Source organism: Streptopelia decaocto, assembly GCF_964273445.1.
Source record: "Streptopelia decaocto genome assembly, chromosome: 3".
Classification (NCBI taxonomy): domain Eukaryota; kingdom Metazoa; phylum Chordata; class Aves; order Columbiformes; family Columbidae; genus Streptopelia; species Streptopelia decaocto.
The window spans coordinates 94,610,804-94,636,273 of NC_138656.1; the positions used below are offsets into that span (position 1 = coordinate 94,610,804).

The 25,470-nt window shown below is 38.6% G+C and overlaps 1 protein-coding gene across 1 annotated transcript in view; it reads right to left on the reverse strand.

The window, feature by feature from the left end:
- Window positions 1–25,470, reverse strand: part of ZNF451 (zinc finger protein 451) — a 37,886-nt gene that overhangs the window by 9,804 nt on the left and 2,612 nt on the right. Inside the window, exons 3-13 of the mRNA XM_082048352.1 lie at window positions 20,023–20,106; window positions 18,680–18,805; window positions 16,996–17,107; window positions 16,229–16,379; window positions 14,818–14,944; window positions 12,975–13,128; window positions 10,913–11,060; window positions 8,741–10,392; window positions 7,505–7,639; window positions 3,544–3,674; window positions 2,353–2,539 (exon numbers count right to left, since the gene is read on the reverse strand). Of these exons, the coding sequence (XP_081904478.1) occupies window positions 2,353–2,539; window positions 3,544–3,674; window positions 7,505–7,639; window positions 8,741–10,392; window positions 10,913–11,060; window positions 12,975–13,128; window positions 14,818–14,944; window positions 16,229–16,379; window positions 16,996–17,107; window positions 18,680–18,805; window positions 20,023–20,106 (3,007 nt within the window). The remainder of the gene's footprint in view (window positions 1–2,352; window positions 2,540–3,543; window positions 3,675–7,504; window positions 7,640–8,740; window positions 10,393–10,912; window positions 11,061–12,974; window positions 13,129–14,817; window positions 14,945–16,228; window positions 16,380–16,995; window positions 17,108–18,679; window positions 18,806–20,022; window positions 20,107–25,470) is intronic.

Genomic DNA, 25,470 nt, shown 5'->3' on the forward strand with positions numbered 1-25,470 from the left:
CAGCTTTTGCATTTTGAAGCTCATCCAATACCAACAACTGTTGTGTATTTTTCAACCTGATTCTCTGTGGTAACTATTTTCCACTTATTTTTCCCTCCGGAATAACAGCCATAAACTTGAGAAAGTCACAAAGCAAGCAATTCTTGTTTATATTGCCTTATATTCAGCTGCATTTCTGTAAGAGGACAACAGGTTATACCAGCCTATGATACATTGCATGACTTTGCATCTCAGCCCTCTGGTACCAGTCTTGCCACACTAAGATTTGCAAATGTTGCTGATGCTCCTGAACCACACAGTGAACTGTGTATTATGTAGTGGCTTTATCTTTCTGAAAAAAACTTCATAAAACTCTTGGTAACAACATCATTCCACTACACAGTGAACACAGGTCTATTATCAAAATTGAATTAAACTGCATTTGCTAATGTCCTGTTTTAATCCAGGAACAGGAGACAAAGGCAGTTCTCACTATCTGGGTCCACACCTGCTGACACTGACTGGAGAAGGGGACCCAGGAGGACTCAAGATAATTCTGTTCCTTACACATTTGCCAGGGACAGCTAAAGGATTCATGCACAATTTCATCACTTTCCTGCTCAAAGTTGCCTATTTTAAGATAACAACCACATGCATAATTAAAGTGGGATGCTCAAGGATCAGCCAGCCAGCAAGTTAAGGTGTAGGGCCCATCATCATAACAGTAAATTAAATATTCATGTAGTAAAGGACATTGAAAGAAGGTTTAAATTAAGAAACTTCTGAAAGCAAAACCAATATAAAAAAATACTTGAGTTTAATGTATACACAGAAAAGGGCTAGATCGAAGCCATCACCTCTGAGCCAGTATACCCCAGTGAATAAAGCTATACTAGCAAAACTAGGCAGGCAGGGAGCTGAAGTACGCTTACGTAGCAGAACAGTCACTCCCCTCTCCTCACCGTCTCATATCATTAAGTCACACAGCAAACTGTACAAGAAAGGAAGCCCCTACAGCTACATTGACTTAAATTGACTGCTTGCAAGTTACAGCTCTCTTCCAGCTCTTCCTCCCAAAGATATGCAAAGATCCTGAAGCAAAAAGAGCCTCCCACATTAATATATACTTACAGCCATAATTACATTAGAAGTGATCTTTCAATCTAGGAATTTCAATACGTTCCACAAAGAAAACATTCATAGCAAGAATGCCATGATTCAATGTGTAGCTTTACAGGTAACTGGAGGGAATGTCATCTCACTCCTTGTGCAAAATGAACTGCACTAGTCAAAGTGACGGTTCTGTAATTAACCTCACCAAGAAATTTTACTGCTATGGATGAGTCTGGCTGGGAATCACATCTCCATAATCCAGCTGAAAAATATCTGGGGTGGCCAGAAAACTCTGTAAGCACCTTTTCTGTATCAGAAGCACATAAATCAATTCCAGCTAACCACACATCATTTCTTTCAGGAAACTATTTAATTACCCTATCTTTCTTTTTCCTTTTAACTGATCGATGCCAATTCACCATTCAGTGCTAACACTCCACTTCAAATCTAGCAGTGTTTAGGACTAATTCAGAAACAATTTTCTGTAATATGTACTAAATTTACAAGCTCCCACAAACCACAAGAAGTCAGGCAATGCAATAACATGTCTAGAAAGAAATGTCAGGTCTTCTAGGAAAACTTTACTTCATGGTATTTTAAAATATTTAGAAATATTAAAACTCATCTCAGCTCTGCTATCCTTTGCACGAAAATGAACTGGCTCAAACCTTTTGGATTACCCTATATAAAAAGTGTCATTGTTTCAGTGTGCCATTAATTAGTATACAGCATTCTAGAAAACTTAAAAGCATTCATTGACATTTTTCCTCCAAATGGATGTGAGAGCCATGTGCCAGTGAAGACATTATCTAGTGACTGGAAGTAACCAGGAGAAAAACTGGAGTTAAAACACAGAGGTATTTTGGGAAACGATGCTTCAGCAGGTTCATGTTTGTTTCAGACCCAGAACAAATCAAGCAAAGCAGATTTAAACACAAATTGACAAACATGCACACAAGAATGCTTTAAACAGCTTCTCTTTAACTAGAAAGGAGTTTTCAGACCAAAACAACAGTTTTCCCCCTGCTGTAGTAAAGAAAACAGGGAGGACAGAGTTTGTTATGCCCAATAAAAACGCTTAATTAAGTCTGGTTTCAAAGTTTGCCCCAAGCAAATTGATTTTCTGATCTGTATTTCATTGAAATACCACTACAATACAAGAAGCATCAAGCAATAGCTTGTGTTACCAGCACAAGCATTCTTTTATTGGAAAGAACTATTGGTTTAGGGGAAAGATTGCATTTAATGTTTACTTTCTACCTTTTGTGGTATCAGAAATGCTGTTTAGCAAGGCACACATCATGTCTCCATCAATGTGGTGAGGATTTAGGATGCAAGCTGACCGCTGGGTCATCTTAAATTGATTTTCCAGTTCCAGGAAGCTTTTGTCTCCAGACAGTATAGTGAAAGGAATTTGCTTGGGCAGGTGCTCATCCAGACGACCCGCCTGTATGGAAGCAAATGACAAGTGTTGACCTGAGATCCTGCTTTTATCTCGTGGGGTTTGCCTAGCTTTTTGTAAGACAGGTCTCCATAGGAAAGCCTTCCACAGCAACTTACCTCCACTTTCATGGTCTGATGCACTTTATGCCACTATGAAAGGTATTATTTCAATAGTTTGATGCTGCATTTATTCTATACATATGATAACAGATGTACAAAATGGTTAATAGAACAGTATAGATGGAGTATGGAACAAATCCATAAAAAGCAGCATTTCAGAACCATCTCCACATAAAACAAGTAATTTGTGCAGAGCATTTTAAGAATCATTAAGTGTAATGTAACATACAAACACTGTTGTTTTGCAATTAGATTCTCAAGTACTTTTCTCTAACTGATGGTCCTGGTTAGGGCTGGGATAGAGTTAATTTTCTTCCTATCAGCTGGTGTAGTGCTGTGTTTTGGACACGATGAGAAGTTGATAACACACTGATGTTTCAGTTACTGCTGAGCAGTGCTTGCACAGAGGCAAGGCTTGCCCTGTTTCTCAAATGACCCCACCAACAAGGAGGCCGGGGGTGCACAACACGTTGGGAGGGGACACAGCTGGGACAGCTGACCCCAACTGACCAAAGGGATATTCCACACCATATGACATCATGCTCCGTATATAAGCTGGGGGGAAAGCTGGCTGGGGGCTGCTGCTCGGAGGCAGGCTGGGCACTGGTTAGCAGGTAGTGAGCAATTACATTGTGCAACACTTGTTTTGTATATTCATTATTATTATTTTATTTCTATTAAACTGCCTTAATCTCAAACCACGAGTTTCACTTTTTTCCAGTTCTCTCCCCCATGCTATTTAGTGGACGTAGAAGTCACGTGAGAATGAAAGAATGTAAGAACCGTGTAAGAATTTCAGCAGTAATTAGTAATTATCAATTGCACATATCATGTCACTCTTTTCTGGGTACAGAAATGCAACAAAAAAGAAAGCGTGCACTAACTTACATGAAGACAGAGAGCAAAGTCTGCTGCTTCTCTTCTGGTACCACAACGTGGATGAAGAAAGAAACATCCAATCCTCTTAAGATAATTGTAGAGCTTACACTGTACTGGAGGTTTCCAGTTGCTGTATCCTCCTAAAGAGTGGAGACGAAGGAAAAAACACCAACCAACCAAACAAAAACAACCAAAAAACCACAACACACACACACAAACAAAAACACAAAAACAAAACCAGAAATTCCACCATGAATTAAGAATGCAAGAAGCCAAAAGCAAACATAAATCTGGCTTTCAAGTCAGAATTTATTTTGACCAATGTGAAAGCTAAAATAAACATATAAACAAAATCCCAGAAGAACCCTTGTGCTTGGGTTAGAAAGCAAAAAAGGAAAAAGTAGCTAGCTTGATCCTACACAAAGCTTCTCATTCAATTTTGTATGACTTTTTCTCCTAACCCTGAAAAACTTATCTTCTAGATATTATGTGCATTTAGACATAAGGTTGTATTTTTTTCCAGTTTTAAGCACAGTTATGATTAACACACAGAAGCAGAGGAGCTCTGGGAACGTAGTACAAGTAACAGAAATGCTTCTCTAAGGAAATCCTGTACTACTGTAATGCTCAAGATTATTTCCGACAGATTCCGTAACTGCCTGACACATCACATGTCAGAACTCTTTAAAAACAAGATCCAAGAACTGGAGCAACAGCTGAAAAAAAAAAAACTGCTAGAGTCCTGAAAAACACTTGGATGCCATCAAGGATAACCAAAATGAGGATACAACTAGGAGAAAAAAAAAGTGCAGGAATTTTCTCAACAGTATCCTGAAACATATAGTTACTGGCTGAGAAAATAGCAGAGATGAGCTGCGTAACAGGCCTGCTACAGATAAAAAGAATACCAGGCTGACACAGGTTGCAAGGGAAAGGAAAGGAGCAGTGTCTCAAGAAGAGAGGGGATAAACAGAGGAGCTTGCAGTTACTATGACAACATAAAAAGGAAAACAAATGGAAGGAAAATTTGAAGGGAGTGAATAAGAATTTCATGACATTCCCAGTTGCTAAGAAATAATGGATCTGCAATGGGGAAGAAAAAAATCTTGCTTTATCTGCCAGATGATAAGAGTGGCTGGATGTAAGAAAGGATTTCGAATGGGAAGTGAAAGCAGTCAGTGATGGCACTTCATGTGAGGACATGTGAAACTATGGCTCAAGTAAACAGGCTGCAGAGGATTGTGTATTCCAGCCTGCCCACCCCCGTCGGACAAACAAGTAGAGAAGTCTCAAGCAGATTTCTCCTATCGTGTGTGGGTTGGGTTTTTTTGTTTTGTTTGTTTTTTTTCCCCTCCAGCCTACTCTCTATGAGAGGGTATAGAAAATGAACTCAAAGCCCAAAGATTCAGTAAAAGGCTACACAGAAATGATTTAGGGGTATCTAGGGTCCATGAGAAAAATGGGATTTACAAGTAATTATCATCTGTTGTGACAACCTTGGTCACTGCTGTTTGAGAAAGACTTGTAATCACCAACCCTGAATTTTGGCTGCAGCCATGTACAACATAAACATTTGACAAGGACAGCTGAAAACAATGACAGAACTGTATTTACTCTAGCAGAGCTGTGAAGAACAACTGAGTATCTGAAAACAGAAACAATACAAAGCCTGGGCAATACAGTGGAGGAACTCGAAGCAAAGCTAAGGCTGTATTAGCAATAGCAATAACAGAAATAATGCAAAAGTATCACATAAATTTAAAAAAAGTTCTTTAGGTAACGCAGGAAAAAAAATTGGAAGAGACAGGGATGTTGCTGAATTTTCACAGGCTAAACAAACAAGAATAGCATGTATCACCTAACTGTGTAAACCACTATTATGAGAGGGCACCTACAACAGTAAATCCATATGTGCCTGGGAGCCTCAGCATTCACAGGCTCTGTAACAATATAGTTGACACTAAAACTGCTCAAGTGTTCTCTGATGGGAATATGGCTCATTTTAATCACCATTAACTCTTTGGCGTGTGTTTCTCAGTTCAAGTGCTTCCAGGGGCTGTTCCCACAAGGCAGCCTGCGTACGGCAGCCCCATTCGGGAAGCCAGGAATGGAGCGGCACTGATGCGGGCTGGGCCGTGCCAGCAGGTGCCCATGTCTGGGACAGCCCTGGGCACAGCGTCTTAACTGGCACAGAGGTGCCGCTAGGTAAGATCATCGTATTAAAAGAGGCTCCGAACAACAAATTAGTTATACTGTGCTATGGATTATTTCCCTTTCATAGATAGGCCAGAGAAGACATGCGACAACGATACAATTTGAAAATTCCTGGGTTTGATTGATTTTTTTCTTACTGAATCAAAACAGGGCAGATTCCTAATAGTTTCTTATTTTTATCTGAAAAAAAAAAAGTTTTTCCAAGGCCAAATGGTTTGAATAACTATAGAAATACACAACAAACCTCCAGCAATTAAAAACCACAGCCAAACCGCAAATCACAATAGCCTTAAAAGTCAAGGAGTGCAGAAGTGAAATTTTACCAGAAGTCAAGCTGGGCAAAGCCTCACAAAAGATAGGAAGAACAAACAACAGGTTGTTCAGCCATATAGGATAGAGAATATAAATAAACGGAGCAGCCAGGCTGCAAGGATGAAATGGAAAGCCAAGATGATTAGGTGTAATCTGAATCCTCAAAAATCTGTGCTTTTCTGTGGCTTTGTGCACGTATGTGCGCGTGTGCAAGAACACTGTTACCAGACAGAGAGGCCAAAGGCAAGGTAACGACAATACAGGTAACAATACAGGAGTAGTGCCTGAGCAGAACACAAAACTCAGGAGAATAACCCACTTTAACAGAGAAGACCGGAGGATTTGTCCCTAGAACACCTAACAACCAGACATTATACTACAGGTCCAAAAGCGCAGCTGGCTGGTTGGGGAACTTGCACTGTACATTAGACATACTTGCTCTGACTTCACCAGCTAACTGGAATACCTGTTTCCAAAGGGAGAAAAAGAAAAAAAGTGATCCAGGCATCAACAGGCCTTTCTGTAGAACCTCAGCAAGCACCATGAAAACTCTCAGCTTTCATGATGTTCTTGATTATCTTTTAAAGGGAGAAATAATCAAGAACATTAAGAAATGCAGCACAGTGGTGTTTACTAACTGTAAAACACGCCTGACAATTCCTGAAGTCTGTTAAGACGATGCCTCTGTTTTGGGCAATAAATACTCTGAAATGATCCCTCACCTAGACTGTACTGAAGTATTTAATGTAACATGGACAAAATAATTGTAAAGCCAGGTGCAGAAAAAAAAAACAGTAGAAAAAGCATGAGGTGGACAAGAATTTGGTTCAAGAATAGTCAGGTAAGGAAAAGTACCAAGTTAAAGGAACACTATTGATAGACTTTGCAAAAAGTTTTCTTACAAACCCATAACAATGTGAGTCCCAATCAATCACCTCGTATCACTATGGTTATCTTCCAGATGTGAGATACACCTATTGATGTACAGGATGACCAGAGACATCCTTAAGGAACAAGCCAGAGATGGAACAAAATTCAAGTACAAGAATGTAAAACTACCTCTTTTGGAACTAAAAAGAAAAAGAATATTATGAAAAGAACTTGGGAGTTAGAAAGAAAATAATCTCTGAGTATTAGGTTGTCCTCATAATTATGAAAACCTAGTATAATGCAGCCTATTTCAGCAGGGAAGCTAAAAAGGCTCCTGAACAGCTCAGCAACTCTGGAACAGTGTTCTAGAAGGAATAAGAGCAGAGAAGGTTAAGACTGAGTTAGAAAAGTTGAAGAACATTTCTATTCCATGGTGCCTATGACAGTGTGACTTGAGAAGCCCAAGTGGCTGCTTGTTCCTTTTCTTCATTCTCTCCAGTTCAAAGAATCTCCACTCAAGTATTTATGTAGACTTGTTAATCTTATCTTCCTATTTCCTCCAACCACTTTTTACCTTGAAAGCCCCAGATAAATGTCCCTTGGTTCAGGTTAGCTGGCAGATGCGTGAATAAGCTTCCCCAGTTGTCCAGATCCACCAACACAATGTGAGTCATGGTACTCAGGTAGTCAAGATCAGGAAGTTCACCATCTTCAATGGGATAAAAAGGATGCATTTAAGGTTTACCTGACTTGCTGGTCAATCAACATACATCAACTTATGATACGCTTTTTAAAATTCATGTATTCAACTGTTCTATAAGCTAAAAGTTACAAAACATGACCCTCTTTGGTGACTGCATTTTTTTAAAATTAATTTAGGTAGCATTTAGTAACACATAAATTAGACAAAAGGAAATAGAATCTAGCTGTACAATGGTGTAGAGCTGGATAGTTTTGTGGTAGGCACAGAAAGCTGTTGTCCTGCACTGAGGTATTTTAATAGTCCCCTTAATATTCAACTGTGCACACCCTACCATGGCAAGTCTCTGACATTTAATTGCTTCTATTCATAAAGGCAATAAAATGCTTAGAGACATACTTTTTGGTGTGTATCTAACATAAATGTCAACCTTTTAATCAAAAGCATTTTGACACCATGAGTAAATAAAAACACTTCTGATTTTTGAACAGCTTAGGCATACTTGATGTCATTCTTAGAGGGATGTGAACTTCAGAAAAACATATTCGCATGCCCAAGGCAAAAAACCCCCTAATACATACCAAGAATATATATTCTCAGCTGAAATTACTTTTTGGCAAACTAAGGAAACAAAAGACGGTGACGTAATGGGACTGCCCACATAGAAAGCACTACCAGGCTCATAAATATTTATACATACAAAGAAGGCAAGTTTCTCTTGAATGTGGGTGTATTATAGACCACTTCTACATTTCTAGGAGTTACATCTCTATTTGGGGTCCTTGACTGTCCTCTTCTTTTTAACACAAAATTATGCTCCCAAATAATCTGAAAATTAAATGTTTCAGTACCAGGCATCTCGCAGCTGCCTAATTTTGTTTTTTAAGGACTTAAGCATATAGCGTATAGCAATAAATTGTTGAGTCTAAGTTCTGGAAACTCAAACACCAAGAATTCAAAGTGCAGCTTTGAGAACTAACAAATATTAAATTCTGTGCAGATTTATTGACTGGATGTGTGCAAATGATATGTTACATACCTCTACTAACATTTAAACAGTGTGTTAAACACACCAGCGTTTTTCTAGTGTTCAAAAAAAATTCTACAAACCTTCACCAGGTTCTTCAGAGTGTGCCAAGGTCTCTTTTTTTACTTTCTTTCCCTGTATTGTTCTCCGCAGAGGAGACGACTGTAGTCTTTCCCGAGTCTTGGATGGAGATGCTGGAAAGTTTAGCTTGTGAGGTTTTCTGTCTACACAAGCCCCACTTTCTGAGAACTTAAATACTGTATTTTCTGATTCAGATGCAAAACTTGACAGATCAGGTTTCTGCAAGAAGCAATGTTTCATGTGATAGTGTTGATGTGCACTCTCAAGATCATCAAAGTTCTTGTTGCACGCAGCACATTTAACAACATACATCTCTTCCTTATGCTTGGGTGACCTGTGACTGTTGAGATGTCTGTACAAATCAGCATAATTCTGTGCAGTTGCAGAACAGAAGCAACATCGAAACCATAAGCTTCCTTTTTGCAGCATGGCTTTCTGACAATTCAAATAATCATTCCTCCTGTTTATTCTGGAGGCATAAGCTGTCCGACAACCACAGGTTAAACAGTCTCCTTTTTCTACTGGGAGGAAGTCGTCCTCTTCTTTAATTGATACTTCCATCTGTTCAGGCACAAATGCGTAGTCCATGCTGTGAATCTCCTTATAGTGGATTAGAAACTCTTCTTCTGTGTCAAAGAAGAGATTACCACAAAGGCCACAAAAGTATTTAATCTCTGTCTTTTGGTTATGATGCTCCTGGAAGTGTCGCTGTAGAGTTCCTAATTTCCGAAAGTGATTTCTGCATAAGCCACAGCAGTATCTGTGAAATGTGTGGCTTTCTAAGGACATGCAATGTTGTTTAACGCTCTCTTCAGATTCAAACATCTCCTCACAAATGCGGCACTGCCAATTTCCCAGAACAGGACTTTTTTCAGGGGAGAGCTCTACAGGACTAGGAATGCAGTCTCTCTTTTCATCTACAGAAATGCATGCTGTGTCAGAAACAGATGGCATAGGCTCATCTTCCAGAGCTTCTTGCTCATAATAGCAACTATGTCCGCCATGAAATTCAGTCACGTGTCCCATAATATCCTCTTCTCTGAGATCTACAGAGCATGCTCTGCACCAGAGAAGAAAATTAGTCAAGTGTGCTCCCCCATGGAATCGACTCATATGCAGGCGGATAATGCTTGAATTTTCGGCAAGCTTTCCACAGACAGCGCACTTGTGACAGATCCTATTTGCCGATAAAATGTGCTTTTCTACTGACTCTTCTGTAAAAAACTTTTGAAGGCATTCGCAAAACCAGGCTTTTACTTTGCAAGTACTACCTTCACTCTGGTTTCCTACACGATCTTCATTTCTATCTTTTACATCGGTCTTCCGTTTTGAAGGCACACACTCCTTTCCACTGGTAGGCTCATTCGAAGTCACATGTCTTTTAAGCAGTGGCCTTGACCGATCCACAATATGGCACAAATGAGACTGATTCTTATTTTTTCCATTAATATGACAGAACATCAAGATGGACTCTTCCATTGTAGTAAGAACTTTAGTGTTATGTTCAGTGGCTTGCTTATGCTTGGTGATCTGATTATTATCAGCAAACAGTTTGTCACAGTTCTCACAGTAACCTTTTGTTTTAAATATCTCTGCAACTTGGGCGATGCTCTTCTTTGACAGTGCCACAGGCCCAGAATTACAACAACGTGTTCTAGAATAGATTAAAAAAAATAAAGAGGTTGTATCATAACCTGAAACATTTGAAATATTACCTAGTAGTGTGGAAAGTGTCCTCTGATAACATTAACCCACCCACTAGCTTGCTGACAAAGCATGCAATGCTTATCTACTCTCTGTACTTTAAGGGGAACTAGGTGGTAATTTCCAAATCTATCACTTACATTGATACTTATGTTGTTGACTCAGCACATTTTAGAAATCAAATGCTGCCAACTTAGAAACACTGGAATAGAGACCAAGTTCTGTTGTTCTGTTACAGAAAGTAACAAAAAGGATACAGATATCGATCAGTATTCTGCAGTGGACTGTGTGGGGTACGGTGGTGTAAAAGACAAGGGAAGAGGGCAGTTTTTTTGATAGTTCACTCAGGAAGTCAAGATTCGGATGGTCCTAGATGCCCTGAAATCCGCTAGTATTGCTAAGACCACGTCTGTTTATCTGTTATCGATCTATGGATATTCACATTATAAAGACAGCTGTCTCTCACAAACCTGAAGTGAGCCGTTAATTCCATATGCGAGCGTAGTATCTGGTAGCAGGATATACACTTCACTTGGAAGGGGACCTCTTTGCACAGAGATATCAGAAGGTTCTTTGCATAAGAGGGGAAAGGTAGAGGAAGGCCAGCCTTCATTTCATCTGTAATATGGAATGGCAGAAAATGCAACCACACGTTAAAGAGTCCTGTCATAGCATTCCAGCCCTCAGATGACAGTTGGAATTGTACTCATTTGACACAGGGTTCAGAAAGCAAGTTATCATGTGTCAGTTGAGTCACAGTTATGGTGCAATGGGAGCTTTAAGTAAAACTTCATTAATTTTTTTAACTTCTGTAACGATCTCATATCTAACTCTGTTTGCATCTTGCTTTTTCAGAGTCAGTGACCAACTCCACTTCCGTTTTCCACCTTCTACAACGTCAGGTCAGATATATCTCTTGGGGAGGTCCTTATAGTCCTTCTTTACCTCTATCTATCGCCACCTGTCTACTCTTACCACACACACTTTTGTTTAAAGCCAGAGGTGCAGGACTTTCTGTTGTTCCAAGTACATACTCCACGTCTAACTCCAGGTACCAGCAGAATACAAAAAACTCTATTTAAAAGAGAATGGGAAATGGCTTATGAACTATTTATTGCTGTTAATGTTCTGCATCTTAGGAGGCAAACTCTCTTTGAATTTTCTGTTTAGTAAGATATGATGATCAGCAGGAAGTAATTAGAGGTTATACCTTTCAACTAACTTCACAGCCAGATCTTACAGACCATGCTGGTAATATTAATCATGAAGACCTAGCAATGCAAAGAATAAAATGGAGCACACTTTTTTGTTGCTGGTGGTTTTTTTTTTTTGTTTTTGTTTTTTGTTTTTTTTTGTTCTAAGTGCTATCCATCTCTACAGAAGAAAACACTATTCATGCTTTTAATCTTTTCAAAGCAATAGCTCACCAGTAATCTTTTTTAAAACCTATGGCCTGATTTTAAAGGCATCTACAGTCAGCACACTGAGCATTAATAACCTATGTGGGAATAAAAGTACATTAGTTTTACAATACATAAAAGAACTTAGAACCATGCAGCTGTCACTTCCATGAGGATGGCAGCACTGACTCGACCCACAGGAAGATTCCTCCCAAGCCTGTGTGTACTGTACACTTCTGCAACCACTCTGGGCGAGGGCAGAAGATAAAGTTATGATGATGAGAACTAACTATACAAATCATTTTGGCCATGTAAGCTCATCCTGGAAACTACACTATCTAAAGTAGGCAGCTTTTTGAATAGGTCAACTCCACCTATATCTCACCTGTCTCAGTCGTTTGTTTTCCTAACATTAAAGTAAATGCTTTAATGCGTATTGTTTATGTCAAAGCTAAAAAGTCAGTACAGCTACGATAGTCATTAACACTGTTTTCAAGACCATGATCAGACAGATATGTTCTGTGGCATCTAATAAGTATGGATCAGGATGTTAACAGGTCACAACATAACCAGTATTTTAGTCTTCAGTAGCAATGTGGCTAGTACAAAGCACCAGACCAGCAGCACTGTTCCACCCAAGCAATGCAAATTCACAGTTATACGGAGAAGAAACTTTCACAGGTCTTTCCCATCAGGAACACCAAAGACATTGACAAGAAAAAAAGTATCCAGCAGACTTCAAACAGCACAGTGAGGGGAAGGAACATCACGGCAGGTCTGACTGGAATTGAAAAAGTAGTACATGTGTTTTGGTCCAATTTCCTATCAAAATGCTAAATGTAAACTTATTTAGGACAGTAGTTGCACAGAGTCACTGGAGGATGGGAAACACCTATGAGACACCTGACAGCATGGAAAGAAAGTCTGCTTCTTATTACAGCAACTGTGATGGAGGAATCATTGCTACACAAAAATACAAATTTCAAAGCATCTCCTCTTACAGAACTGTATCACAGAATCTTAAAAACCTTAAGCTTTTTTTTTTTACACAGTAGAAAAATGTAAGTAATTTCATATCATAAGTATCAATTATTAGAAGGAATGAAAAGCAGTACACTTAGTAGCAACATACCACTCAATTTAGAAACCTGGAGGAAGTGATCATTTCCCGACATATGCTGCAAACATTCCTCTCTTTTGGTGAAAAGCAGGAAGCAGTTTGGGCATGCAAAACACGGAATATGCTGTGGAGGGAGATCTTTTTTATGTCCATCCTTTTCATTCAGCTGGAAGAGAAAACGATCTAGTTAGGATAAATAGTAAGTTGAGAAACCAGTCTCAGTTCTCCTTATGTCCTTCCACTCCTTTCTCCCTTCTGGGGTAATATTTTAACTTTTCAGTTTTCACCTACAACATCTATGTTTATCTACAGCCTTAACCCTACACACTTAGCTCATGAGATGCAAGGGACTGGCCAACCTGCCACTGCCAGACTCAGCTACTCATCCTTGCTACATCAGCCACTGTTCCGTTCACTTCTTGCACCACAGGGAGCAACAACCTCCCCCAGGAATGATGGGCTACATCAATTCTTAGCTAGTCCCTTTACCCAGGCTCTCAGAAAAAGCTCCTCTGTCACTAAAGCAGTCATTTGTCCTCATGTTGGTTCTTCCCTCATCTTGCTAACCTCCCAACTTCTCAAAATGCTGCTCCTGAGTAGCCTGACAGGCCCATGACTTCTATCAAAGTCAACTCCTTGCACCCCCTTTGCCCTCTGTATTAACTTCAGATCTCTTCCTTCAGGGAAAAGAGGCTTTAATTTTGCTTCTGACATTTTTGCTTACTCCTTTCTTATGTCACTCAAAGAATCTTCGTGATATGCTTATGTTTTCTTCCACAGCTTTGTTTAGGATTATCTCCCCATCCTTCCACACCAAAGTAATCCCCTTTTCTTGCCTGCTGCAAGAGCCACTCTCCTTCCCCAAACTTGTCTGTAACTCTTGCTAACCCCCCTGGACATACCATAGGCACTCAACTTGGAAGCAATGGAAAAAGAGCAGGGACAAATCATGAAGCAATCTTTCAAGCTTGTCAGGTGTGACTATGCATCAGGAGTTACTACTACTAGCTAAAAGTACCCTGATTTTCAGAGTATCTAAAACTCACCCAGAATTTAACACAGCTTCTGAAGACTAGGTGGATACACAACAGTATTTGCTATTAAACCACTAAATTTCAAAAATGCTATCCATTATCCAATTCAACAGCAGGCTGCTTAAATGAAACTATGCACCCAGAAGATAACACCTGGGCATCTGTCACTGAACTGAGGTTTTACAGTGGCAAATTATGAACAGAAGAGAGAGCATTATCAAAGAAGTGAAAAGAGTGGACATAGGGAGGAACAACAACAAAAAAAGCAAATACCATTTACTTATAGTCAAATCAAAACTCAAAAAGTTAGATTATATTTTTCCTTTCTGTAAGATAAATACAGAGTAGCAGCAAATAAATCTATTTGAGAGACTGGAAACTGAGAAGAAACAATTGCACCCAATCACCCAAGTTTCTTTCCTCATTCTGTTGCCCCTTTTCCACCCCAGTCTCCTTTCTGCTGCTTCTCTTTGCCATCACTATCTCACCCTAACTTTTTGCGTTTATCTTTCAGTTTTGGAGTACAAAAAAGGGGAAAACCATTTGACAGCACTAGAGAGATAAGAGATACAAGAAAGAACTATAGTCTTCTTGAAAGTATGCTGGAAAGTACAACCTAATGGTCACATCTAACATCAGTACTGTCAGGATACACCACGTGTTCGAAACACATCACAATAAGAAAAACTAACTTGAAGATTACAAGAACAGAGGGGAGAGAAAAAGGGTTAAAAGGAAAAAAAATATCAGTGCTTAATTATATGTTTTGAAAACCCCTTACTACATTCAGTCTGGCAAGTTACTTATCCTTATGATCTTGCCTTAGATAAAAGATGATCACTGTACTGCTGAGAGGTCTCAAATCTTTTGCAGCATATCACACAGGCAACAGCATTATTTGGGGGTCCATGTAACGTGACTGTTGGGTCACAAGGAGAATGATCAAACCTGGAGAGGAAGAAATAATTAACAAACTGAAGCTGTTGGACAAAAACCTACCAGATCAACCTAAACTGTAAAATTCTTTACTTCCTCTACCAGTAACTGTATCAGTTGAAGTATCCTGTAGAGAGATGATTTACCCTGCAGCTTACCTGTTATAATGGCCAGTTTGCAAAGGAATCACACTGTTTTTAAGAGCAAGAGAACTAACAAAGCCTTGCTTTCCTACAGAGGGATTAAAAATATATATTTATTTTTACCTCCCTGCACTTGTACTGGCTGGGATGAAGTTAATTTTCTTTGTAGCAGATTGTACGGTGCTGTGTTTTGGATTTATGTTGATAGCACAGGGGTGGTTCAGCTATTGCTGAGCAGTGCTTGCACAGCATCAAGGCCTCCTCTGTTTCTCACTCTGTCTCACCAGTGTGTAGGCTGGGGGTGGGCAAGAGGCTGACACAGAACACAGCCGAGCCAGCTGACCAAAGGGACATCCCACACCACATGACACTGTGCTCAGCAATAACAGCTGCATGAAGAAGGAGGAAGGGGGAATGTTCAGAGTGACTGCATTTGTGTTCCCAAGCATTAGTAGCTGTTTTGTGTGATAAAGCCCCCTACCTGTCAATGGGAATACCTCATTTTGCTTTACTTGCATGTGCAGCTTGTGCTTTACTTATTAAACTTTTACCGTTCTGATTCTCTTCCCCATCCCGCTGGGTGAGCGAGCAGCTGTGTGGGAATGAGGTGCCTACTGGGCTTAACCCACAACACTCCCCTTGGCTTCTCTCCCCACCATCATCTCCATGACACACTCATCAGTCAAAAGGCCCCAGACACAGGGAGTGCTGACTAGCAATGATCAGCCATGAACACATCTGGCCTAAAGCTCTTGCTCCTCTTCCCCTCCATTGGGGCATTTTTTAAATTTTACCATCAAATTGCATACATTAGCCTTTTGCTCTTTTTCAAGTTTGGATGAAGAAATAAGAGAACTGGAGAACAGAAATATTGTTTCTCAAAAAACCTCAGATATTAAAAAATGCTCAAGAGGAAGAAATCAAAGCTGAATTAATATTTTTTTAAAGAAAAAAACACACGCAAACAACCAAAACCCAACCAATGAGGAAGTTCATCACATCATTTGTATAAAATCTGTAACATATTAATCTGCTCTACAAATGGAATTTGTCACTATAGGCAGTTTAAAGTAGACTTGACACTGATGTCCTAAGACTGAGGATATTCATTCATCATCATTTCTTGCACTGAGCTCTTGCACTATGTCCTTACCGTTGAAGGTGACCTAGGAGAAGATGTCCATTATCAAACTCCCTGTTGCAATGCATCACAGGACAAGACATGGGACTGCTGTTGACTTTTGTCTCATTTGCCCTCTTATAAACACCCCTTTTCCCACTGTTAACGGTGCCTGGTTTGAGACCTGTGTTACAAAACAAAACACTTAACCAGACTCTGAATTAGAGGCTTAAGAAAACAAAAAATAATACACCGGTCCTAAAACATTTAAAAATCAAGTTATATTGGTTGTTAAAAGCAAGCTAACTGTGCTGTAAAGTCAATCCTTTTACAGCAAGTCTGCCCTTTCAGTTGAAGAATCTGTCTCTCTAATCCCCAGTAGGATTACTTTTCAAACACTTGGACACCCTTACTCCAGATCCTCCGGGAAGTATTTTAAATTGATTGAACTTCCTTACTTACTTATATAGACATTTCCCTGAGCACCAGCTCAGCAGTAGTATTTTTCCTACTAGCGACTTTGCTTACAAAAGTAGTTGACATTGCCTTAGTGGTTTTTAAGACTTTGTATATCAAATTTTCTAAGCAGCAAAACATTACAAAAATAGCTTTTATGGACACGAGCGTATAAGAACTTTCAAATGCCACGCTGTAACAAAGTTAGTATTGTAAGATTTGGTTATGCATAAGAGGCACCTGCAAGCTCAATGTTAGTATTGCTCAATACACTTATTACATGTTCTATTCTGCAATGCAGGACTTAAAAAACATGTAACTGAAACTTAGTTTTCTGTTCTTACCTGGCATTTTTAACCACTGGTCCACACATAATCTTGCAGCTTCTGTGTCACTGCGTTCCCGAATAAATTCTAGTTCTTGCAACCCATGAGCATATTGGGAATCAACTTTCTCCTGAAGGGAAAGATGTGTCAGGCAAGATGGCAATGAAATTAATGAAATTTAAAATAACTAAATAAAAATCAAGATTATGTATGTATACCAAAACTTACATGTGGGTCTCTAAAAACCTAAGAAAAACAACAAGAAACCACAAAAAAAAACCCCGACACAAAAACAAACCACAAAAACCTAAGAGGAAAGAGAGAAAAAACAACCCACAACCTTACAAGTTGACTGACTTCTATATAAAACTATAAAGATGAAACGCAACAGAAAAAAAACCTGTACTAATTTTTGTGCCCTAAATAAAAACTACAGGTTAGGTCAATTAATTTACTGCACCTACTGAAGTTTCTGAAGCATGTACATAATCAAAAAGGCTTTTAAGATTGTAAAAAGAAACAAATAGTAATGATTTTTTTTTGTTTTTAAAGCAACACAAAATGGTTATTGAAACCAAAGAGTCAAATTGTTCCAGTGCCAAGGCAAAAAAAATTTGGCAGTTTCACTTTGAAGAGTAACTTTAGTTCTGCAGATTGCATTACCTGATGAGGAGTGAGGAGCCACCCAGCAGGAAAATATTCTTCATTAACAAATAGGATTTTTTAGCCATCATTCTCAGACTACTTTAAAAGCTACATGGCTATCTCTGACTCCACTTTACAGTTGAAAAACTGTATGTGGAGATATTAAAAGATTGCCAAATCCTAAGTGGAGGAGACAGGACGTGGATATAGGCCTCTGGACTTCAAGACTACCTTGGACTATATCTAACAGCCTTTTAATCTGTTGCATTACAGCTGCATAGTCCATTGTAGACTGTAACAAGCTGTAACTATAGTATAATTATGTTATTTTAAACACCATAAAAAGTGTTCAGAAAATTAGGCCACAAAGTCAGTATGTTCCAGAAATACTGGATTTGCATTTGTCCCTGTTGAATTTCATGAGGTTCTTGTAAGGCCACTCCCTCAAGTTCTTCATGTCCCGCTGACAGCAGCCCTACCCTTAAGTCCACTGACTGCACCTCCCAGCTAACCATAAAATAAAAAATCCATGCCTTTCAAATGGTTGCACAATACAATTAATAGGATTCAACTTTGTAATTATGCCTTATACATAGAAAATTTTATCCCATTATAAAATATTACCTGATACAGAGATTTAATGTGGCAAATGGCTTTCCAAAAATCTCAGACAAAAGCAGGTAGATAACTAGGTTTGCTGCATGGTGGTTTGTGATAACTTATTTTTCAATTATTTAACCAGAATAACTGATACTAAAGTCCCTCTGCTTTATATACAAACAAGAGAACAAGTTTTTGCTATTGGCTTGCATTAAGTTAAGTTTATTTCCCCCTTTAAGAACTGCAAAAAGAATAGCAAAGTGATCAGTTAAAAGCCACTGAAGAGACAAAATCCATATTGTGTTTCAAACGATGCCCCAGAAGCAAAAAATCTCTCGTTGCTAGTTCCAGGTCTGGCTCACCCATTTGTTTTTTTATTTACTTAGCAGTAAAAACAAACACACTGTTTACTACAAGGCCTGTATATGCAATTCTACTGAAAAAAAAAAGTCAATACCTTAAAGGCTTTGTTTTTCTCTTCTTTTTGCTGTTTCTCCACTTCAACATGGCGTGCCAGACGATCCAATGTGGATGCAACTCGTTCTTTCTGATAGTCGATGTGATCTTTACGCTTAGTATTTCTCTACAATTGAAAATTTAAACTTTTATTTGGTAATTGTTACATAGCAGGCACTTATACAGTGAAAAGTGACACCCAAGCATCAGGACATAACTCAGTACAGATACTCCAGTCCTAAATTCCATGATCTACCTTGCTAATTTTCTCTTCCTGTTTACTATTATAGCATCTGTAACTTCTGTTAAAAACACAAACAAATCAATCACACCTCACCGCCCTACATATTCAAGGCAATTCAACATCAACATTAGCCTCACCAAAACACTAGAACGAACATGCATGATTGTGCTGGGTGTCCCAGAAGTCTCTAACAAATTAAAAACTAAATCAATTCTTTCAAGTAGGTAAACAAAATTCCTAAATACTTCAAAGCCAACACACAGCCCATCTGAAAAATGAAGAACCGCTACCAATCCTGCTCCAAGACAACATTGCCCAGTATCTTCAGTAAGGCAGATCGTCAGCTTTTTCTAGCATGAGGGACAAGCCACACACTGTAGTTTGCTCCTGCTACACAATCAGCTCCAGCAATCATCCCTGTGGAGTGAGCTTGTGCATGTAGAGAAGACCCACCTTTCCTCAAGAACCAGGTTTATTACACACATCCTCTACTGCAACACTGAAAAACTGCAGTCAAGAGATGGCCACTGCTGCCAAAATCAGCTCTAGAAGAGTCATTCTCAGGCACTGTCCCTCTCAAGGGCCACGCAGAGCAGCCACAATGAGCTTCAGGGATACATGAATTCACCAGCCTGCTTCTGACTCATAGAGTCTTAGGAGGGATTATGAAGAACAGGTTAAGACCAGACTGTCACCAGAACAAGGTCCTCCAACCCATAAACTGCTCCTAAAGAGTTATTTTAGAATAAAAAAGACCTGGAAGTAGGCCAGATACATTGGTAGGCTGGACACTGGACACGCTGACTTCTGAGGTCACTTGTAGAGTGACATTTTTCTTTAGGACACTTGCTAAAACCACTGAAAGCCAATGAAAAGTTCTAAGTCCATTTCAAGAAGGCAAAAAATGGCTCTGGAAAAAAATGAAGCATTGGAATTCTTGCCTTTCACTCAACAGCAGGTAAAAACCAAAATATTTTAATATTTTAAAATCAAAATACCTCTAACAAGTTTTTTTGTTAAGAGTAACCAATAGAAAATATAAAGGAGACTAATTATTTGATTCAACTGAGAAGTCCCAAAATACATTGCAGCATACTCACATGAACATAAGAACTGCTGTTAGGTTCTTCATCCTCACTACTGACAAGATCAATGCATTCAAGTACAGGTCTTAAAGGTCCTTCCTGAAAAAAACGTTAAAAATACACAAAAGCATAAAATTGTCTTCCTCAGAGATAGAATGAGTACGTCTATATACACCAAACAAAATATTCCTAGGGACCCTAACTCACATCCATTGTTACAAGTGTATACATCTTCAGTGAGAGGCAAAGTTAAGTATGCCACATGCCATAAAAAGTTTACCATCTAAATACTGAAAGTTATTATCTAACCTCAAAGTAAATAAACCAAAACCAAAGACAGGTTAAGTTTTCGGTAGCAAGATGGGGTGGTGGTTTTTTTTTTTTTTTTTACATGCCTGTACATGCAGTACAATCTATAATGTATGACATAGTTTTCGACTAAACTGCAGTATTAGCCATTTGTGTGGCAGTATTGCTGGCAGATACCACAGAGATGTAGAAAGTTAAGTTTTCCAAGCAGAAGAAGGACTTACAATAGTCAGCAGACTGACTTCTTCAAGAAGTGCAGTACTATATCCATCACCTCTGCCATATATTTGGCAATGTCCTCAAGATCTTAACAATCAACCCACTAGGACAGGCCAGGAAGATTTACTGCCTCATGAGAAGCAGCAGAGAGAACGGCAGCATGCAATTCTCTCTGCTGTCCTTGCTGCATCTCATTCTTTACATTCTTCCACCTTTCAAGGCTGTAAAACTGCTCAGCTGGTCAGGCATAAACACTCCTCATTGTCTCACTAGGGAGGAAGAGGGATGAGATCTTGGACAGATGACAAAAGCTTATAATGAATCAAGCTGCAGGCCTCAAATTACCCCAAAAGAATGCTTAACTACTTTGTGATTAAATAAAGAGAACGTGGTTTTCTAAATGAAACCTAAAAAAAAGAAAATAGAATAATCCATCATAGATTGGCTTTTGTAGAAACTGGCAACCTCTATAAACTTCGAAGAAATTAAGTCTTTATTAAACAACAGGTGTTAGCAAGTAACAGTTCAAAGACACACACACAGACCACCTAACCATCCAATCATTTCAATTATGTGTTTCGAAGTGCTCAATTCTGACCCTAACAGCTGTAGTTTCTTCAAATGTAGTTTCTTCCTTATCTCTGTTTACTTATTCCCTAGGTTCAGCAACTAACTAAAAGTTAGGAAATTGGCAGCTGAAAAGCAGAATAACTTGCTTTCAAGCCTGGAAGCTCTAGTGACCAGAACAATACATTCAATTCAACACAAGTAATATTACATTTGTTTAAATGTTTTTTACATACATGAAATATTCTTTTTTCTTCTGAATGCTGTGCGTCTCACTACACAATTTTTATGTACTACTTTTTGGGTTGCATTCCAATTTGACCATAAGTGCAATATGGTAATTATTTCAAATTACTCCTCAAAGATATACACCTTTATTTTCCACAAAAATAAAACGGAAGGGGGAAGAAGCAAACCACCACACCATCTGCTTATATATACTCCTGAACAATAATGCAAATCCCAAATACAGCATTTATTTAGGCTAGTTTTTGTTTCATTTGTTGGTAGTTTAGATGAGGATTAGATGAGGATTAAAAACAATTACTGAAATTAATAGTGTAAGAACTACAATCCTGGGTCCAATTAAGAACTCATGTGTGCTACAAAAGATTATTTTGAGAAGGTATAAGAACTGGGGAAAACAGTATAAATGTCTCCCAAGTATATCCGCTCAGAAACTGCTCAAGTCAACACATGAAAAACCTTGATTGAAAGCCATCATTAAATGTCACAGCAGTGGTTTAGATCCACCCCAGCTGAATGCCATCACATCGAAAAGACTCCAACCACTACTTCTAAAGGCACAGAGACCTGAGGCTGGGCTCACCCTCACAGCAGTGCTTCTCTCTGCCAAAATGTACTGAAACTAGAATGAAAGCCAAAGTTCAAAACCTCTTTATTCAGTGGCCCATGTAAAAATCATCCTCATGGAGGGAGGCCAAGTCTAGGACTATTCACCCTCTTAAACATTCACAGAGGTCTTCTGAGAAATTTCATGCATGCCATAGCTTCTGATGGACTTCCTGTATTTTTAAACTTGATTGGAAAAGTGCCAGGTGAAACACATCCCTTTACCAGCAAGAGAACAGGCATTGCTGGCAAAGATTCCCAATTAATACTCCAGTACCACATGGAGGGAAACATCAGGAATTTAGCTTTTGCTAACTGAAAGTTAAGAGAAGTCCAATTACTTCATTTTCTCCAACTAGTCAAACTAAATAGTAACACAATGCAAAGCCAGTGCCAACCCTGAGAATTTAATCACTGTAGGAGAGCTGAGAAGCTGAGGATCAGTTAGCTTCATCCAGCTCTTTGTACCTCCCCACAGGATGAACACCACCAGCTAACAAGTATCTTGGCACACAAGAGCCAGAGATCATAGAAGAAACATGGACACGCACTCAAACAGCTGAAAGTCGTGGGCTCTCTAGTTGATTATACCGGCAAACTTGGCACCCAGAAAGCCATCAGTACTTGGATATGTTCAGTCTGCACATCACCTGAGCAGATCTTTCACATTCAAAAACCCAAACAAAAACCCCTCATGCTCCACTTAATGACTTCTCTAAACAAGCTTTGAAAGCCACTCTTCTTACCACTCAAAACCCATGCCACTGAGCAATAAGCCAATGGCCAAACCACAGCTATTCTGATTACCAGAAAAATGTCTAGGTTTTAATTGTCAGAAAGTTATCTATTGAGTCTCCAGGCAGCTGTGGTGTCCCTGCTGTTATTCATGGCTTTGGTTGAAAACATTAGCATTAAATAAAAAAACCTGTAGTTTCACTATGCTATGCAAAATACCCATTGTAACAGTTAATATAATCAAATCTGCTTAATTGGTGACTGGTAAAGATGAAGCCTCATATTAATCTCCAAGGTCAGGCTCTTCAAGAAGCTCTGTGCAGCTCATTTTTACTGCTGCCAAAAGTTCTCAAAAAGTCCTAAACTGTAGTCTCACTTTCTTCCCCTCCCACTTTTCCATCAATCTTTGGGTAATCAGGCCTAGCTGACAGACACCTAGTCCGCTGATACATCATGTAAAGTTTTTAGTTTATTCAGTTTTTAGCTTTATGTGATCAAATACTCAGTTTACTTAAAACCACAATTAAATTGTACATAATTATACACACATAAATTATACACACGTGAAACTAGCTTTCGGTATATGTGACCACAGACTTAACACATCTTTGACAAAATAATTATGCAAGCATAATTCTGTATGCACATGTAAACACACTATCACAGAATAAGCTTATATTAAAATAAATCAAAAAATCTGACACATTATATTATTTGTACTCTAAATCTTTGTCCTAGCAGATTTCCATCTTTAAGACTGCTGAGTAACTGACCAACTTTATGAACAATAAATGCACTTAAAAGTTTTGATTTCTGTAACCAAGCAAATACAAAAATCCAAGTCCTTTGCTGACATAGGTTGGGAGCAAAAATAAAAGTCATAGATGCTCCATAACACCTCTACAATTTTACTGCGTTCCTGCTGTGATGCAACTTAAAGCCAGAGAAACAAATATATATCTAATATTTAACACCTCAGGGGGAAGGACACAAACCTTTTAAATGGTAACTATCATGTTGCAGCAAATTGCTTGATTTTGATATACCCCAGGGCCAAGTGTTCTTCAGATACAATTTTATTGGAAAACAACAATTAAAAGGAAAACAAAAACCTTAACATGTTCCTTAAGACCTCTGTAGGAACTCAAATAAATGCAATTGTTCTTAATGAATCGATGTTTCTAGTATCATCACCTCTCAAACCAGGTCAGAAGTCCTCTTCAGGTTTGAAATAAAAACAAACATTCATTTGCAAGAAAGTAAGTGGCTGCTCCAGCTCTTCTAGACAGAAAAGGGCTGTAGCTTTTGTTATGAAGTGCAGGCAAAACATTGTGAAAAGGAAAAGCTGCAAAGTATATGAAGCAAGTTTCCTTTTCCTGGATGTCAAACTGAAATAAATGTAGAGCTCATTATTGAATAAGCCAGGGCCTATGGAAATATGTTTTCCTTTGAATTCAGACTTTTGAAATAAAAATCACCCTTAGGGAAGAAAACTTGGCACAAACGTAACACTGCATCAGAAAATGAAACTAACTTTAAAATACATAAATCTTCAATTTTCCAATTGAGTTTTTATTTTGGATACATAATGTTTATATGTACTTAGCAAATGTTTACAGAAAATAAAAACAAATACCCTCTTTAACAGTGCTTGCCATTATAACACAGAGAAGTCAGGAGGTAATTAAACACTTTCTACAACTATATATTACTTTGAGGTTCCACATATAGTAACAAAGGTAAGAGTGCCTGTCTACAAAAGCCACTAACTTTGTCAGGGATAACATATATTTTAGAGGAACAGCATAATGATGACCCTCATTTTTAAAGAAATTAGAAGAAAAAAAAGGAGTGGATCGATACCATGAAGAAACAAACAATTCAGCATCCAATGCTTTCAGTGTAGACTGTAGCAACTTGAATAATACATCTACTTAAGTGCTATAGACCCCATTAAACCTGTGAATCTCTTCACTCTTGCCTTATCTTTCCCAAGGAAAGAGAATGGGGGCCAGGCCATCCCATCCTAAGAAATTAAACCATTAGGAATAATGGCTTTACAATATACCTTTCAGCTGATATGCAAAATATAGAATTTAATAATTAAAGTGGACAAATATGTTGCAATGCAGAATCAAAATATGGTAAATTATGGAAGAACAGTTTTAAGTTTCCTAGTCAATCTGACTAGGAAATGCTCAAAAAGTCTGGCAGCAACAGAAATTGCTTTTACTCTATGAAATAAGGACTTTCTGTCATAGTCCTACAGTAAGATAAGTGATTGAAACAGGAAAAAAACGAAACCAACCAAAAAACCCCACAACACACACATACCACCCACACCAAAAAAACACCCCACTTTCAAGGAAATAAAAAAAATAAAACAAACAAATGAACCCACTCAAAACCAAACAAACAAACACCATAGAGATCACATGGCCTACAACTATTAGTTTTCTATCAAAATGAGCACAGGTTGAGATATCCAAGTGGCTTCTCTAATTCAATTTATACAGAAACACCTGGGGCACTGGGTCCCCAGGACATGCAGAAAATAGCGCTTGGATGATCATGCAGCATTCAGACACAACATTTATGAAGCCTACCTACTTCTATCCATACACATTATTATATGGAAACGATGATCTAAAGCTAGCCAAATAGTCTAGAAATCCTTCTGCAGAGTCTAAGTTCACCCTTACTCAGAGGGGAGTAAATGGGAGATCTGAGAACGCTCTGTCGACAGCAGATGATGGCCAGAGTCACACGCCTTTGCCCTCG